The following is an 18307-nucleotide window of genomic DNA, read 5'->3' on the forward strand; positions in this document are numbered from 1 at the left end:
GAAAATGATCACTACTATTAAGTGCCTCTCAATGCAGTGATATAATCTGATTTATTGAGGTAAACCGCTTGTGCATGTTATTAAAATACACTTTTTTTGAATTTGCAGAAGGTTTATCATGTTTTTACATGTTTAGTGCAAAATGTCTTTAAAACTAAAGGTGTTCCTAAAGATAAGTTGTCTAGGACACCCTCTTTTCTTAATTGGGTTATTTTAGTTAAAGTGTATATAAAGTATGTATACCCATTTGTTTCACAGCTTTCTGAATGTTCCTGCTCTGTCAAGTGAACAGCAGCCTAGTGCTGCTGTTCACCAGGGGGGCTCAGCCCTGGGCTGTGCTTTGAGTAGCAATTGCCCTAGAGAATAGCCTCTTTACGAACCTGTTGATTGGCTGACCGTATCTTCTCACATTTAAGGAACTACTTTCTTCCCTTTTTTTAATCAGCACTTCATGAGATTGCAAATATTTTCTAGCTGTCTCCCTGGTGAGCTACATCACGCCCTCACATTTTTCCCTGTGCCATGCAGCTCCCCACACCTCTTTTCTGTAAAAAACACAAACCAGGGATATTTTTACTGGGGTATCGCTGAAGAGCAGACCTTAAGGTATGTTTTTGTTTTACTTCCTGTATTCCACATTTTCCATGAATGCACAATGTTTGTCACACAAAGACTTTTAAGGTGCTTGGGCAAGCGAGACCACTTGCTACACCCACTTAGCTGCTGTCTGAGGCAAAAGGTGTAAACATCGTGACACTACTCCTGGGTGCCCATAACTCTACTTCCTGTGCTACTACAGAACACCAAATGAATTAATCCTGTCAAAAGAAAATTAGGCCATGGAAAGCGTTTCCCTTTACATTCTGGCACTTCTGTTTTCTTCTTAAACTCTGTCCAGAATGTTCTGAGTAAAGGTACATGAAAAATAAACCACAGCATTTACAAATGTTGAAAAAATGGAACGGAATTTATACTTTTGATATACCATAAGATATGTGTTTACTTTTCCTCCATTATTTTGAAATGTCCTCTATTATTTTGAAATGGTTTATTTTTTTAAACAATACTTTTCAGACAAACATGGACAAAGCAAACAGCTCTGTACTCACACTATAAAATAGAGACATATTTGCTTAGTTTCTGTATTGTGGGTTAATGGTCTTGTTCTATTGTGTATGAAAAAGTTGCACTGGCAATGTTTAACTCCTTATAGACTGATAAGCAGTTCAAAACACAATATTTACATGGTGCCAACCCACAGGGATGAAATATTAAATATTTCTCTATTTCAGTATATGTATATATTTTTTTCACTGACAAAAACACCCCCCCCCCCCACAGGTGTCTAACCCCCTGCCACTCATGGCCTTTGCATGCTGGAAGGCGACCAACACCCTGCAATTCGCTGACCAACCATGGACCCCCTTCTCACATTTTCCTGTTTGAAAATGTATTTTGGTCCCACATGACTGCCGCTGGAGCACAGGGGTCTGGCTGATTTCCACTGGAATCACGTGGGACCACAAGGGAGTCCTGGCTGGGTCCTGCAGGAACTGTCAAAAAATCCTGTGACACAGTTCGGGAGTGGTGAGGCGGGTGGATGGGGTGGGGGGAGAGATGTAAAAAAAAACATTTGTGCCTTCTCGCCGCTCTCCCGCACGTCATCTCAGTCTCTCCTCTCCGGGACTGGAACAGGAAGCAGCCGGACTCCCTCCCTTAAGACAATCACGACACTGCAATGCAGCGCTGTGATTGGTCTGAGCACCATGGATCGTGCTCAGCCAGAGAATGGGTGCCTGGCCATGTTCTCCAAGCAGCAAACCCCTCCTCCCCTGCTCAGCCCCGCCCGCTCCGCAAAGCTGTGCAGCAGGAACAAATGCAATGATAATAACCTTGAGTTATTATCATTGTAGTTGCTATGTCTTTCACTGCTTTGCAGCAGTGAGGCGACGCTCCTCCACCTTAGCGGAAGAGCCGCCACAGCCATGACATTAACACCAGAGTACTTGCAGGACCAGCCTCCAAAAAAGCCTCCAAAAATATATATATATATAATTTTGGGACCAGGGTGGTCCGCAAGAGGATCTTAAAGCTTTTGTGGGCAATCAAGAATAAGGATACTACCTATCGGGTAGCAAGAAATTTATTGGAAGATCATAACAGTAAAGCTGAAATGCTTCAATTTTTTGGGCGTTGACAGGATTGTTCACGAATACAAATTGCGTTGCGCGCGCAGCATCGCCAAATGCGATGCAGCGCGCGCAACAAAATTTGTTTTCTTTATTTTTTTCGTAATTTACCTGCAATCTGCCGTATGCCGCATTTTGTAACCCCCCACCCTGCCCCTCCTCTGCCCCACGTCACCGCCCCGGTAACACGCTCTATACGGGCCTTCGCTGTTCACATCCTGTTGGCAATCACGATGCTTACACACCATGTGGAGCATGGACTGAATATATCCCGCCACCCATATACAATTGAATATACAAATTCTCCAGAATCACTTCTCTCTGGGAATGGCCTGTCTTATGCACATCCAACTAATTACAACCCCTGTAGAACATCATATCTCATGTCCACATGCACTCTCCATAGCTTGCACACAATAGTCCACTTAGACCTTATTGAAATAAGACACTTTCCATTCCTTGCAACGATGTACATAAATTAGGGATGTTCCATGCATCGCACAGGCTTATGTCCACTTGGCCATCAGACACACACACACACACAAACACGTGGGGTCACTAATCATTGGAAACATTGCTTAAGTTATTGCATTATTTAGCAATTGCACTCAACAACATGTGCATGGCACCTTCCCTCTCTGGACTGTTGTTCACCTTATGTCGTCTCCTATTATTCCAGAAAGATCATCCTTTGCTCATTTTCCCCCACACATGATGCTGGATCCAGATGTCACTTAGAAGTTGGCCCAAAATGAGTTTACGGGCTTTTTTAATATTCAGTGACTGAAAGCCTTGCATTGGTATGCCTGAGAGTCTGTGCACAGTTGTATGTCAGAAAATGATCTATAAAACTACTGACTGAAATACATATTGTGTGCAAAATATTGGGTCCAAAAACATTGTCTTGCTGGGTGCAGATTTTCTGTTTAATGCCAATGGATGATATTTTTATGAATCACATTAAGGACACAATATTTATGTCAGACAATATTCTGACGATGATATTCTGGCACCATACCGCATGCACTGAGTCCCTACTCCACAGAGCAGGTAGGTACTAGCTTTGCCAGCGCTCAATTGTTTTTTCTGAATAGTTCGCCCCTTTAACGAGCATGCTAGACTGTTCAGCACTACCTGTCACACTCTTCTGCCCAACATGACCTGCTCTCTCTGCACATTCACCATTCCCCTCCACCAAATTGAATATGAGGACACATTCCATGTTCAATGTCATGCAAGATACTGCGATGGGGAACTGATTTGGGGAGGAAATGTTTCACCCAAGACATTTTCTGTTCAAACACCCGGTACTAATGCTTGTGAAATTTCACGACCATGAATTTAGAAATGTTTTCACAGTTGATATCTTAACACTGGGTGAGGGTTCCTGTTGATCCTTCCATAATATCCCATCTAGCACACTTCCTTCAATTTTTACTCCTAGAAAAAAGCAAGTTGTGTACATCCACTCCACAGTCAACCCTTGAATACTGATACCTACATTGTCTCACTAAGCCATTTATCCAACTAGCCCTGGTTGTTTCATTGCAAAGAAGCCTCCAGAAGGGATTGTTCTGTCGATCAACACAACATGTTCCAAAATCTACGTTCGGTCACTCAATGTTCAGTCACTCAATGCTCATTGAGAAGGTGCCTGTTTATTGGGTCACGATTTCTACTAATCACCCAGCATCCCTGTAGTGGAGGAGACCTTCCTTGTGAATTCATAGGACACCCACATTTTATTCACATTGCACCTTTTTACCACTCACCAAATGCTCCTACAAGAGCTATCAATGTTATTCATTCACACTGCACCCTGACACCCCTCATCCAATCCCTATAGTGGTAGATTGAATGATCCATTCACACTGCACCCTAAAACTGCTCCTAACACTAACCCACCATTCCTCGAGGGGTGGCCGGCGTTTTCCATTTACCCTTCATCCTCACACCTTTACTTCCACCAATCCATCTTTTCTATAAGGTGATCTAGTATCCATTACCATTTCATCTCTACACCGCTCCTTACACTCTACAGTGTTCCAAGAAAGTTGATCTATTATCCATTTACACTGCACCCTTACACTTCTCTTGCCACTCACCTAGCACTTCTAGAGGGGTGGTCAGTGTTGTCCGTTCAAAGTGCACCCTTACACTTCTTTGTCCACTCGCACACTGCTCCTAAGGAGTTGATCCATTACCCATTCAGACTGTTCCTTTGCTCCTCTACTTGAACCCTTCTTACACTTCCCAGACTGTGATTTCTTACCTATTCATTATGCACCCTCGCCTCCCTCATCTGCTCGACCATCACACTGAGAGGGGGCATTTGTTTTATCCCTTTACACAGCACCTTTACACTTTTCATGAGCTCACCCACCCTTCTCGAATGGGTGGCCGGTATTGTCCATTTACACTACATCCATGTACCTATTTTTCCACCCATCCATCAGTTCTAGAATGGTGATCTACGTTATCCATTCACACTGCACCCTTACACCTGGCTCATCACTCACCCATCACTTCTAGAAGGGTGGTCTACAATATACATTCACACTGCACCCTTACACCTGGCTCTCCACTCACACATCACTTCTAGAAGGGTGGTATACAATATCCATTTACACTGCACCCTTACACCTGGCTCTCCACTCACACATCACTTCTAGAAGGGTGATCTACAATATCCATTCACACTGCACCCTTACACCTGGCCCACCACTCACCCATCACTTCTAGAAGGGTGGTCTACAATATCCATTCACACTGCACCTTATACCTGGCTCACCGCTCACCCATCACTTCTAGAAGGGTGGTCTACAATATCCATTCACACTGCACCCTTACACCTGGCTCATCACTCACCCATCACTTCTAGAAGGGTGGTATACAATATCCATTTACACTGCACCCTTATACCTGGCTCACCACTCACCCATTACTTCTAGAAGGGTGGTCTACAATATCCATTCACACTGCACCTTATACCTGGCTCACCGCTCACCCATCACTTCTAGACGGGTGGTCTACGTTATCCATCCAAACTGCCCCCTAACACCGATCTTACCACTCACCCATCACTTCTAGAAGGGTGACATACGTTTCCCATTCACACTGCACCCTCACACCTGTCGTACCACTCACCCATCTCTTCCAGACGGGTGGTCTACGTTATACATTCACACTGAAACCTAACACCGATCTTACCACTCTCCCATCACTTCTAGAAGGGTGGTCTACGTTATCCATTCACACTGCACCCCGACACCAATCTTATCACTCACCCATCACTTCTAGAATGGTGATCTATGCTATCCATTCACATTGCACCCTTACTCCTGTCTTACCACTCACCCATCATTTCTAGAAGGGGAATCTATGCTATCCATTCACACTGCATTCTTACACCACTTTCTTCACTCACTCATTACTCCCAGAAGGGTGACCTATGTTATCCATTTGCACTGCACCCCTGCATCACTCATTCCACTCACCCAACACTTTTAGAATGATGACATTTGTTATCTATTTACATGAAATCCTTTTAGCTCTACTTCCACTCACCCATCACTTTTGTAACAGTGATCTGTGGTATCTATCCACACTGCGCCCCTACACCACTCCTTTTACTCACACAGCCCTCCTAGATGGTAAATTGTGTGATGTATTCACATTGCCCCTTTATTCATCTCCATCCACTCACACTGCTCCTAAAGTGGGGATCTCATTCATCTGTATTGTCATTTTACTCCTTCCCTTACTCCCTCCGTCCACTCACTCACCACTCACAGAGAGGTAATTTTCTATCCATTCATCCTACCCCTTACAACCCTCATCCATACGACCATCACACTGAGATGGGAAGTTTGTATTATCCGTTTATACTGCACCCTTACACCTTTCCTTACACTAACTCCGTTCCCACAGGAGTGATCAGTATTGTCCATTTACACTACATCCATGTACCTATTTTTCCACTCACCTATCACTTCTAGAAGGGTGTTCTACGTTACACCGTCACACTGCACCCTTGCACCTGTCTTACCACTCATCCATCACTTCTAGAATGGTAGTCTAGGTTATTCATCCAAACTGCACCCTAACACCGATCTTACCACTCAACCATCTCTTCTAGAAGGGTTATATACGTTATACATTCACACTGCACCCTTACACCTGTCTTACCACTCACCCATCACTTCTAGAATGGTGATCTATGTTATCCATTCACATTGAACCCTTACTCATGTCTTACCACTCACCCATCACTTCTAGAAGGGGAATATCTGCTATCCATTCACACTGCATCCTTACACCCCTTTCTTCACTCACTCATTACTACCAGAAGGGTGACCTATGTTATCCATTCACACTGCACCCCGACACCGATCTTATCACTCACCCATCACTTCTAGAATGGTGATCTATGTTATCCATTCACATTGCACCCTTACTCATGTCTTACCACTCACCCATCACTTCTAGAAGGGTGATCTGCGTTATCCATTCACACCGCACTCTTACTCATGTCTTACCACTCACCCATCACTTCTAGAAGGGGAATCTATGCTATCCATTCACACTGCATCCTTACACCCCTTTCTTCACTCACTCATTACTACCAGAAGGGTGACCTATGTTATCCATTCACACTGCACCCCGACACCGATCTTATCACTCACCCATCACTTCTAGAATGGTGATCTATGTTATCCATTCACATTGCACCCTTACTCATGTCTTACCACTCACCCATCACTTCTAGAAGGGTGATCTGCGTTATCCATTCACACTGCACTCTTACTCATGTCTTACCACTCACCCATCACTTCTAGAAGGGGAATCTCTGCTATCCATTCACACTGCATCCTTACACCCCTTTCTTCACTCACTCATTACTACCAGAAGGGTGACCTATGTTATCCATTTGCACTGCACCCCTGCATCACTCATTCCACTCATCCACTTTTAGAAGGATGACCTTTGTTATCTATTTACATGAAATCCTGGTAGCTCTCCTTCCACTCACCCATCACTTCTATAACAGTGATCTGTGGTATCCATGCACACTGCGCTGCTACACTACTCCTTTCAATCACACAGCCCTCCTAGGAGGTAGATTGTGTGATGTATTCACATTGCCCCCTTATTCCTCTCCGTCATTTCACACTGCTCCTAAAGTGGGGATCTCATTCATCTGTATTGTCATTTTACTCCTTCCCTTACTCCCTCCGTCCACTCACTCACCACTCACAGAGAGTTAATTTCCTATCCATTCACCCTACCCCTTACAACCCTCATCCATACGACTATCACAGTAAGAGGGGAAGTTTGTGTTATCCGTTTACACTGCACCCTTAACACCTCTCCTTACACTAACACACCGTTCCCAAAGGGGTGGCCGGTATTGTCCATTTACACTAAATCCATGTACCTATTTTTCCACTCACCCATCACTTCTAGAAGGGTGGTCTACGTTAATCATTCACACTGCACCCTCACACCTCTCTTACCACTGACACATCACTTCTAGAGGGGTGATCTATGCTATCCATTCACACTGCACCATCACACATCTCTTACCACTCACCCATCACTTCTAGAGGGTGATCTATGATATCCATTCACACAGTACCCTCACACCTCTCTTACCACTGACCCATCACATCTAGAGGGGTGAGCTATGCTATCCATTCACACTGCACCCTCACACATCTCTTACCAGTCACCCATCACTTCTAGAGGGTGATTATCATATCCATTCACACTGCACCCTCACACCTCTCTTACCACTGACCCATCACTTCTAGAGGGTGATCTATGCTATCCATTCACACTGCACCCTCACACCTCTCTTACCACTCACCCATCACTTCCAAAGGGGTGATCTATGCTATCCATTCACCTTGCACCCCATACACCACTCTTCCCACTCACTCATTACTCCCAGAAGGGTGGTCTCTGTTATCCATGTATACTAAATTATTAAACATGTACTCTCCCTCCCTAATCACATCTAGAAGGGTGGGGTGTATTATCCATTCACACTGCACATCTGCCCCACTCTTTCCACTCACCCAGCACTCCTAGAAGGGTAGAGTGAGTGATGCATTTACACTGCACCGTAACACATCTCCTTGTCCTCACCTACCATCCAGAGTGGGGTGACCTGTTTTGTCCATTTACACTTCATCCTTTCACCTATAATTCCACTCACATGTAGAGGGGTTATCTTTAATCCATTCGCACTGCACCGTTCCACCTCCCCTTCCAATCACCAGGGCGCAAAAAAAAGATGTCAACTCTGTTAGCGATGCCCAATTCATCCTTACACCTTTCACTCGCCCTTATACCTTCCACTCATCCATCACGATTGAAGGGTTAATCCGTGTTATCCTTTTCACTCTGCACCTTTGTATGTGTCCCTGCAACCAGACAGCACTCTCAGAGGGGTGAACTGTTGTATCCATTCGCACTGCACCCTTCGCCCTTTAAGCCCTCTCGCCCCGCGGTCCTAGAGGGTGATGTGCTATCGATTCACACTGAGTCCTTCCACCTCTCCTTCCACTCGAGCAGTGCTCATTAAGGGGCTACTTGTATTGTCCATTCACACTGCGTCCTTAAAGCTCTATGTCCACTCACCCGGCACTACTAGAGGCACGAGGTCCTTTGTCCATTCACACAGCCTCCTTTCACTCACTGTGCACCGCGGGGATCTGGCAAGGGCAGACCCTCCACGGGGCATCACATCAGCTCTTCCGCACACCCAGCATACTATACTTCTCTTTCCGCGCACCAAGCACTCGTGGAAATGGAACCCACTTTGAGCATTCAGGCGTATCTTCCCACCTGTTCCACCCCTCCCCCTCTCCCCGTTAACTTTCCTGCAGAACTCAGCTAAGGCATAAGATCACACTCTGCCTTTACTTTAATCAATCGATTCGCCCAACACCCTTGTGTGATCTGCCGTAAGCGCCCACAGGCACTCCATCTTGTCTTACACTCACCCAAGCACTCCTGGGCAAGATATTTAATCTGTCCATTCACAAGACACGCTCATGTATTTTCCATACACATGGCGCCCGTGCCTGACCCTTGACAGACCACCGACAGAGGGGCCTCCTTTCCCACCCAAAGGGAGACCCTTGACGGCCCACCGAAAGAGAGTCTTGTCCACATATTACTTGGCACTTTCCCATGCTTCTTGCCGCTCTTCATCGCGAAGTTGGGATGTGATTGACGTGACTTGTGCTCTGACTCCACACGGCCTCCTCCCACCTCGTCCTCTCAGCCAAATCATACAGAGAGGAGTTTTTAGATCCAAAAACAGGGCTGATTCCTTCACAAAACAACGCTTCCAGTCAAACAATCCGAGACCGTCCCTGAGTGGCCTCTAGTGAGCGGTGTACACAGCAGCGGCGAAGGTTCAGCACCACGGACAGCTCCTCTGCTCCGCTCCCGCCACCTCTCCACCTCCATGCTTGTGCGCCGGGGGCTGCTGTCCAGCACTCACACGCCTCTCTGGCTCTCATTCCATCTCCGCCACCGCCTTTATATATAGCTTTGCACTCTGCTCTCTCTTTCTGTGCCACAGTTGCTCATTTCCTAGTGGTTAGGCGCGCTCTCTCTCCCCCTCCATTTCTTTTCTGTGACCCCCTCCCTTTCCCCCTGCCTCAGACTTCCCTTACGCAAACACAGGCTCTCGCGCACAGCCACAGCTCTAGCCACTTCCTTCACATTCCTCTCGCCTCTATTCCCGGAGCGTGCCTCGGCTCATTGATGTGCAGCGGGACCCGCGCTTCCACAGCTCCCTGGGCACAGACCGGCACCGGCACCGGCTCAACTCGTCCTGTCCTCGTCGCCTGACTCTCTGTGCCAGTGGGCAGCATCCATGGCAGCTCCCGGTCCGGGGTTCTGGCCCTTCGGGTCGGAGGAGGTCCCGAGCGACCCCGATAACCCCACCACAGGTAGGGCTGAACGGAGAGACAGGTGCTTTTAAGGAGGCGGGGGGCGGCTATATTTCAGATCTCACGATTTTATCATCACCTGGGCAAACAGGTAGTCTTAGCCTAAGAGGTTGGAAGGGGCAAATTACCACATTAGTCGATAAATCCGCCATGCTTGTCAGTGCTTCATGGTGCCTTGAAGTCTAGACGCGCTGACACTCTGAAGAAACAGGCATGAGGTGAAACGGACAGAGCTACCCACAGCACAAGCAATCTGGGGAGAAAGTCCGAGAGTAAACATCAGCCTGGCCGCCTTTGACAAATAGCCAGGTGTCTGTTCGTCATCTGCCAGGTAAGACTCTCAGTTACAAAGAACCTGATCTATTGAAAATACATTAAGAATTGGGTTAGTCTAGCGACCACTGTAAGAGGTATACCCGTGTTTTCCTACCTCAAAAGGTTTCCTGTCAACATTTCAAGCCTTTTGTTACAAATGTACGTCTGAACAGACGAGCTCAGGGACCCACCGCAGCGGCTGGGTGTAAGTGGCACCAGTACTGTGTTCCTAAACCGAATAACCATCGCGCATAACTTTTTTCTCCTTTTTAACTAACACAAAACCTATTGTTTTCCAGCTAAAGCCTGGTGCCAAGTCGCCCAGAAGTTCACAGGTGGAATCAGCAACAAGCTCTGTGGTAAGTCCCTGAAGCGGAATTTAAAGCAACAGTTACTCACTCTTTTGCAAGACGTATTTTCGTAATGCGAGAAGACTTATGCGTGGCAGGAATCTACCGAACGTGTGCATGTTTTCGTAACCCAAACCAATGCTTCTCATGTTTATGAGGTGACATTCTATTAGAACGTCGACGCACACGCGCTGCCGCCGCCCTTTGACCTAAGCATTGCTTCATTGTTTCTCGTTGGCAGCCTTGCTGTATGGAGATGCGGAGAGGCCGATGGGCACCGGCCCTAAGGAGGCCATGTGCTCGGAAGAACCCCGGGCACCCTGCACCTGCGACCAGAAGCCATGCTGCTGCCAGAGGCCCGACATCAACTACTCGGCGCTGCACTCAACAGGTAAGAACTCCGAGGAATGTGTCTGCTGATGGAAACATCTTCCCACCCAGCCGTTAATGTTCCATAGCTTCTCCGAGCCACCCTTGAGCGCACATGTGAAGGGAGATGGGAGAGCCGTGCTGCACGCGCACTGACTGTTCAGTAGTGGTGTACAGCTTTGTTTGTGATCACCCTGTTGCTTTTAAAGTATATTCAACCAGTGCCTTTAAGTTACCCCGAGTGCCCTACGTGCAGGGTATGATCTGGTTTTACATGGCTTTCCTCTGCTGCTTGTGCCCTGGTTTACCCCCCCCCCCCCCACACTACACCTGCGTTGCTTCTGTTGAGGTTTTACCCTCATATTTTGTCTGAACAGTATTGCACTGGGGCTGCGCCTGTGTTTTTCTTGTGCAGCCTGTTCCCTGGATTTAACCTCCTAATCCATCTACGTTGCTTCTGTCCCGGTTTTGCCCTAATATGTGTTTTCCTCTTCAGCCTCTTCCCTGGCATTACTGTCAGGTCGTATCTGCGTAGTCTGTGACGTGGGTTTACTGTGACCATATTTTTAGACAGCAAACACCCTTGGTTTACCCTCCTAGTAAATCTGTGTTGGTTGTTTTCTGGTTTTCTCCTCATATTTTGTCTCTGCATCCTTTGTCCTGGTTTTACTGTCGTCTTGTATTTGAACAGCCTGTGCCCTAGTTTTACCCTCTTGTTGCATCAGCACCTGCCTTTGTGTGATTGCCCTTATCATTTTCCTGTGCCCTAGTTTTACTGTCCCCTTTTATTGGGCAGTTGTTTCCTTGGTTTCACTATCACTTTGGCTCTGTGCAGCCGGTGCCCTTGTTTTACCCTCTTTTTTGTACCTGCACTGGCCCTGGTGTGGTTTTCGCCTCAGATTTCGCCTGAGCGTATGGTTTTTACTATCGTCTTTCTCTGTACAGCCCGTGTTCTGATTTTACCCTGTATTGCACATGCACTGGCCCTGGGGTGGTGTTACCCTCACGCCTGTGCGGTCTGTGTTCTGGTTTTCACTATCATCTTGTCTTGTAAGTCCGTGGCCCGGTCATACTCTGTATTGCATCTGCACTGGTCCTGGTGTGGTTTTACCCTTATGTTTGTCTGGCAGCTTGTGTTTTGATTTTACTTTCATGTTGTCTCTATATTCAGTTGGCCTGATTTAACTCTGTATTGCATGTGCACTGGTCTTGGAGGGGGTTTACCCTCATGTTTGTCTGGGCAGTCTATGTGTCATGATTTTACTCTGTATTGCATGTGCACTGGTCTTGGAGGGGGTTTACCCTCATGTTTGTCTGGGCAGTCTACGTGTCATGATTTAACTCTGTATTGCATGTGCACTGGTCTTGGAGGGGGTTTACCCTCATGTTTGTCTGTGCAGTCTATGTGTCATCATTTTACTCTGTATTGCATGTGCACTGGTCTTGGAGGGGGTTTACCCTCATGTTTGTCTGGGCAGTCTACGTGTCATGATTTAACTCTGTATTGCATGTGCACTGGTCTTGGAGGGGGTTTACCCTCATGTTTGTCTGTGCAGTCTATGTGTCATCATTTTACTCTGTATTGCATCTGCACTGGTCTTGGAGGGGGTTTACCCTCATGTTTGTCTGGGCAGTCTACGTGTCATGATTTTACTCTGTATTGCATCTGCACTGGTCCTGGTGTGGTTTGGCCTCAAGTTCGGCATGTTGTGTTTTGGTTTTGCAGTCATCTTGCCTATGTACAGCGTGTGCCCTGATTTTACCCTCTATTACATCTATAGTGAATCTGTTGTTGTGTTACCCTCTTGTTTGTCTGTACCTCGTTTTTGCCGCTACTTCGCCTCCGAGCGGCTCTTGCCGTCAGTACTCCACACAGCGCTGTGTCCCCGTGGGGTGTATACCATTTTCTTATGAAAGCAAATAACATATTTAAACGTTTTTTTAAAGCATTTGGAAATACCAATCGGAGGATTTTTATTGTTTTTGCATTTAAAGAGAATTGTTCTTGAATTTATTTGTCCTTTCTTGATTCATTTTTTGAGTTGTTCGTTGCTCTGTTTTATCACAATGTGTGCACCAGGAGCACGCACATGTATGATTGAATACGGCAGCCTGTGTCAGCGAAGACCCCATCGAACGTCGCTATAACAGGGTGGTCGTCTATGCTCCAATGCCCCATTCTCCACCACTGTGTGAATTGTGGTTTTCGTCATACGTGCCCCTTTAAACGGAATGCTACTTTCCTTGAATAAAACAGACGATTTCACCTGTTCACACCGACCCGCCGGACCCCTCGGTACAGCACCCGGCGAGTGCTAAAGGCTACCAGGACGTCCATTTAAATAGTGCTAACGCGTCTGAACCTGCGATGGGTATTTCTAAGCGCCCACCCCCTCCCAGAAATAAGTATCCAATATTTGCTTAAGGGGGGGGTCACACAGTCACTGTCGACCAAAGCTCCTTTCTGTTGTTCTAGAACCAAATTATACAAATATTCCGGGTATATTTGTGACTAAAACCCTAGCTTAAAAGGGTAACAGGCCCCCAGACCACGAACTAACGTTTTTGGTTTAGAACATCAATCAGTTCACCGTAAAGCACCTGAGCGATAGCAGAACAATATAGAAATAACCACACCTCATGCCGCATACACATAAATAACCACACCTCATGCCGCACACACAGGTTGGCGAACGATAATAAGAAACAACTACAATCAGTAACGCTCAGACTGTATTGTTGATTTTCTAATGCGGTTATTTAGTGAATGTAAAAAGAGTACGCGGCGTGTTGACATTTCTTTTTATGGTTAAACCCACATCGTTTTTTATTCAGCTGTTTCTAGTCTGCGCACATATTTATGTTTCTGGTCTCCCTTGTCTCCCCCCTCAGACCTGCTGCCCGCCAGTCACGGCCAGGCGGCGACCCTGGCCTTCCTGCAGGAGGTGGTGGACGCCCTGCTGCAGTACGTGGTGACGTCCTTCGACAGGTCCACCAAGGTGATTGATTTCCACTATCCCAACGAGCTGATGCAGGCCTACAACTGGGAGCTGTCCGAGCATCCCGAGTCCCTGGACGGCGTGCTGCTCAACTGCAAGACCGCGCTCAAGTACGCCATCAGGACAGGTGCGTACCGCCCACCCGCGCGCGAGCGCGTGTCGTGCAGGCCCTGCGCGCGAGGGTGAATGTGTACGCGTAAGTACTTTCCGAGCGCGAGAGAGAGTACTCAAGTGTGTTTTTGCGTTTTTAACCTGAAGATCGATAAGTTCAAGTTGGGGAATTCTGGATTGATTGTTACTGGAATTTCGCATTTCATGTTTAGTGTATTCATTCATGCAGGTTATTTTTATCTCTATTAATGCAGATCTGTGCATTTTAGGTATGGTATTGCTAGGTCAAAAAAAGAAATATTTTATGGCTGTTGAATGCCGTTCGTTGTGTGGGAATTATTATTTTTCTCTAAAATCATTGGTTAAAAGTGCAAATGTATTCCTAAAGGCTATGCAGATTGGTGACGGTGACTTTTGTGCCGTTTCACAGAATTTAGTATAGTGGGTGCAGGAAGGGATGTGTTTCCTAGACGTAGTCTTCCCTGGAACAAAGACGGGAAAAAGAAATCGGGGTAATTAGGAGGTAATGATGGCATCTAATTGCAACAGGGCTGGGGCAGATGAGCCCTGACAGGGCTGGCCCGTCAGACCGTAAACCCGGTCCCGCGGCCTCGTTCCAAGCGATCATAGGTGGAAATGGGGCGGCACATTAACGGGGGAGCGCGAGGCAGTGGGATTCACGGAGCCAGCCATGCCGGTAATGGAGTCAATTATTTCCAGTGACAGGCGAGGCAATTGCTTCTCTGAAAGAAGAGGACGGGTTCCGTCGCCTGACAGGGAGCGGATTTATCCCAAACACAGAGGCCTGGGAAACCGAATGAAGAGGGCCGGCCAAGAAAACCGGCCGTAAATGTACAGTTATTATATCCCTCGCAGCAGCTGCCAGCGCTCCATTTCTAAGCGCTACGTCCATTTTATGAAATAACCGAGGGACACCGAGGTGACGTGAAACGCCTGAGGTCACACGGTTCTAGTCAGGTGGAGAAGCCACTTCCCCTGTGAAATGGACTCACAAGTCATCCGTAGCCAGGACCAAACCACCTTCTGTTGGTGACGTAAAACTGACAGACCCACATGCGTCAGACGTTTTCTTTGAACTCCCTGTCACAGCAGATTTCATATTTTTCGAAACAATAACTTTTAAGTGAAAGAGTTTGCAATTAAGCCTCATATTTGCGATTAAAAAAAATAGCATTGCTTATTTTGTGATTAGTTAATTGTCTATTCTTTTGAAAGTTTAATCTGAAAAAACGAAATGAACCAACTATGCGCTTCTTTAAAAATAAATATCAATTTATTTGTTTTATTTGTTAGGAGAATATGGCTGATTTAATTTATTCTGCCGTGATAATTTACTCGTGTAAATGCGCGTTAGGGCGGAGCAGGGAGGCGTGTGCTCTCGGTTGCATTTCTGGCCCCGGTTTCGCTGAATGTGGTTCCCCGACACAGCAAGTGGGCGCTGCACTGACACGCGGCCGTGAGAATGACCCCTCTGCGAGCCCCCAATGGGAACACGAGCATCTCGAAATCTATGTGACAAGAGCCTCGGGGGCGGGACTGGGTGAAGTGAACCGAGGCTTGGGACCCCGGGGGGCATTGGAGCACCGAGTGGGGAGTTCATCAGAGAACCCACAGAGCTAGCGGAGAGCAAGGACTTGTATCCTTGTTATTATTATAGATTTTTTTTTATCCTCTATAAATGTATAGCCTTTTATTGTAGCCAGTCACGTGCTTCAAAAAATTGCAGCACATTATGTGGCAATAAAATTACAGCAAATGAAATAGGTATATTTCTAAATGTATGACTGATTTTAAAATAGCCCTCTTTCCGGTGTTGACGTTTAGATGAAAGCTAAAGTCCAAATGAGTGAATGAGCCGTGCGGGACAGGCCCCAGTCAGCACAGCTCCTGCTCTCAGTGAGTGAATGAGGCGTGCTGGAGAGCGGCAGGTTCCAGTCAGCACAGCTCCTGCTCTCAGTGAGTGAATGAGCTGTGCCGGAGAGGGGCAGGTTCCAGTCAGCACCGCTCCTGCTCTCAGTGAGTGAATGAGCCGTGCAGGATAGGGCAGGTACCAGTCAGCACAGCTCCTGCTCTCAGTGACTGAATGAGGCGTGCCGGAGAGGGGCAGGTTAATGAGCCGCGCGGGACAGGGGCAGTCCCCAGTAAGCATAGCTGCTGCACTCAGTGAGTGAATGTGCCATGCCGGAGAGGGGCAGGATCCAGTCAGCACAGCTCCTGCTCTCAGTGAGTGAATGAGCCGTGCTGGAGAGCGGCAGGTTCCAGTCAGCACAGCCCCTGCTCTCAGTGAGTGAATGAGCTGTGCCGGAGAGGGGCAGGTTCCAGTCAGCACCGCTCCTGCTCTCAGTGAGTGAATGAGCTGTGCGGGATAGGGCAGGTTCCAGTCAGCACAGCTCCTGCTCTCAGTGAGTGAATGAGCCGTGCAGGATAGGGGCAGGTTCCAGTCAGCACGGCTTGAATGAGCTGTGCCGGAGAGGGGCAGGTTCCAGTCAGCACCGCTCCTGCTCTCAGTGAGTGAATGAGCTGTGCGGGATAGGGCAGGTTCCAGTCAGCACAGCTCCTGCTCTCAGTGAGTGAATGAGCCGTGCAGGATAGGGCAGGTTCCAGTCAGCACAGCCCCTGCTCTCAGTGAGTGAATGAGACGAGCCGGAGAGGGGGCAGGTTCCAGTCAGCACAGCCCCTGCTCTCAGTGAGTGAATGAGCTGTGCCGGAGAGGGGCAGGTTCCAGTCAGCACCGCTCCTGCTCTCAGTGAGTGAATGAGCTGTGCCCGAGAGGGGCAGGATCCAGTCAGCACAGCTCCTGCTCTCAGTGAGTAAATGAGCTGTGCCCGAGAGGGGCAGGATCCAGTCAGCACAACTCCTGCTCTCAATGAGTGAATGAGCCGTGCAGGAGAGGGGCAGGTTCCAGTCAGCACAGCCCCTGCTCTCAGTGAGTGAATGAGCTGTGCCGGAGAGGGGCAGGTTCCAGTCAGCACCGCTCCTGCTCTCAGTGAGTGAATGAGCTGTGCGGGATAGGGCAGGTTCCAGTCAGCACAGCTCCTGCTCTCAGTGAGTGAATGAGCTGTGCAGGATAGGGGCAGGTTCCAGTCAGCACAGCCCCTGCTCTCAGTGAGTGAAAGAGCTGTGCCGGAGAGGGGCAGGTTCCAGTCAGCACAGCTCCTGCTCTCAGTGAGTGAATGAGCCGTGCAGGATAGGGCAGGTTCCAGTCAGCACAGCCCCTGCTCTCAGTGAGTGAATGAGACGTGCCGGAGAGGGGGCAGGTTCCAGTTAGCACAGCTCCTGCTCTTAGTGAGTGAATGAGCCGTGCAGGATAGGGCAAGTTTCAGTCAGCACAACTCCTGCTCTCAATGAGTGAATGAGCCGTGCAGGAGAGGGGCAAGTTCCAGTCAGCACAGCCCCTGCTCTCAGTGAGTGAATAAGCCGTGCGGGAGGGGTAGGTTCCAGTCATCACAGCCCCTGCTCTCAGTGAGTGAATGAGCCGTGCAGGATAGGGCAGGTTCCAGTCAGCACAGCCCCTGCTCTCAGTGAGTGAATGAGCCATGCAGGATGGGGCAGGTTCCACTTAGCCCAGCTCCTCCTCTCAGTGAGTAAATGAGCCGTGCAGGATAGTGCAGGTTCCAGTCAGCACAGCTCCGCCTCTCCCGTGAGTGAATGAGCCGTGCCGGAGAGGGGCAGGTTCCAGTCAGCACATCTGCTGCACTCAGTGAGTGAATGAGCCGTGCAGTATAGGGCAGGTTCCAGTCAGCACATCTGCTGCACTCAGTGAGTGAATGAGCCGTGCAGGATAGGGCAGGTTCCAGTCAGCACATCTGCTGCACTCAGTGAGTGAATGAGCCGTGCAGGATAGGGCAGGTTCCAGTCAGCACATCTGCTGCACTCAATTAGTGAATGAGCCATGCAGGATAGGGCAGGTTCCGGTCAGCACAGCCCCTGCTCTCAGTGAGTGAATGAGGCGTGCCGGAGAGGGGCAGGTTAATGAGCCGTGC

General features: G+C 48.1%; 1 protein-coding gene across 1 annotated transcript in view; it reads left to right on the plus strand.

The window, feature by feature from the left end:
- Positions 1 to 9561: 9561 nt before the first annotated feature.
- Positions 9562 to 18307, plus strand: part of GAD2 (glutamate decarboxylase 2) — a 498210-nt gene continuing 489464 nt past the window's right edge. The window contains exons 1-4 of the mRNA XM_085631697.1: positions 9562 to 10159; positions 10774 to 10833; positions 11066 to 11215; positions 14086 to 14319. Coding sequence (XP_085487823.1) covers positions 10084 to 10159; positions 10774 to 10833; positions 11066 to 11215; positions 14086 to 14319 — 520 coding nt within the window. The 5' untranslated portion in view covers positions 9562 to 10083. The remainder of the gene's footprint in view (positions 10160 to 10773; positions 10834 to 11065; positions 11216 to 14085; positions 14320 to 18307) is intronic.

Source organism: Triturus cristatus, chromosome 10 (genome assembly GCF_964204655.1).
Source record: "Triturus cristatus chromosome 10, aTriCri1.1, whole genome shotgun sequence".
NCBI lineage: Eukaryota > Metazoa > Chordata > Amphibia > Caudata > Salamandridae > Triturus > Triturus cristatus.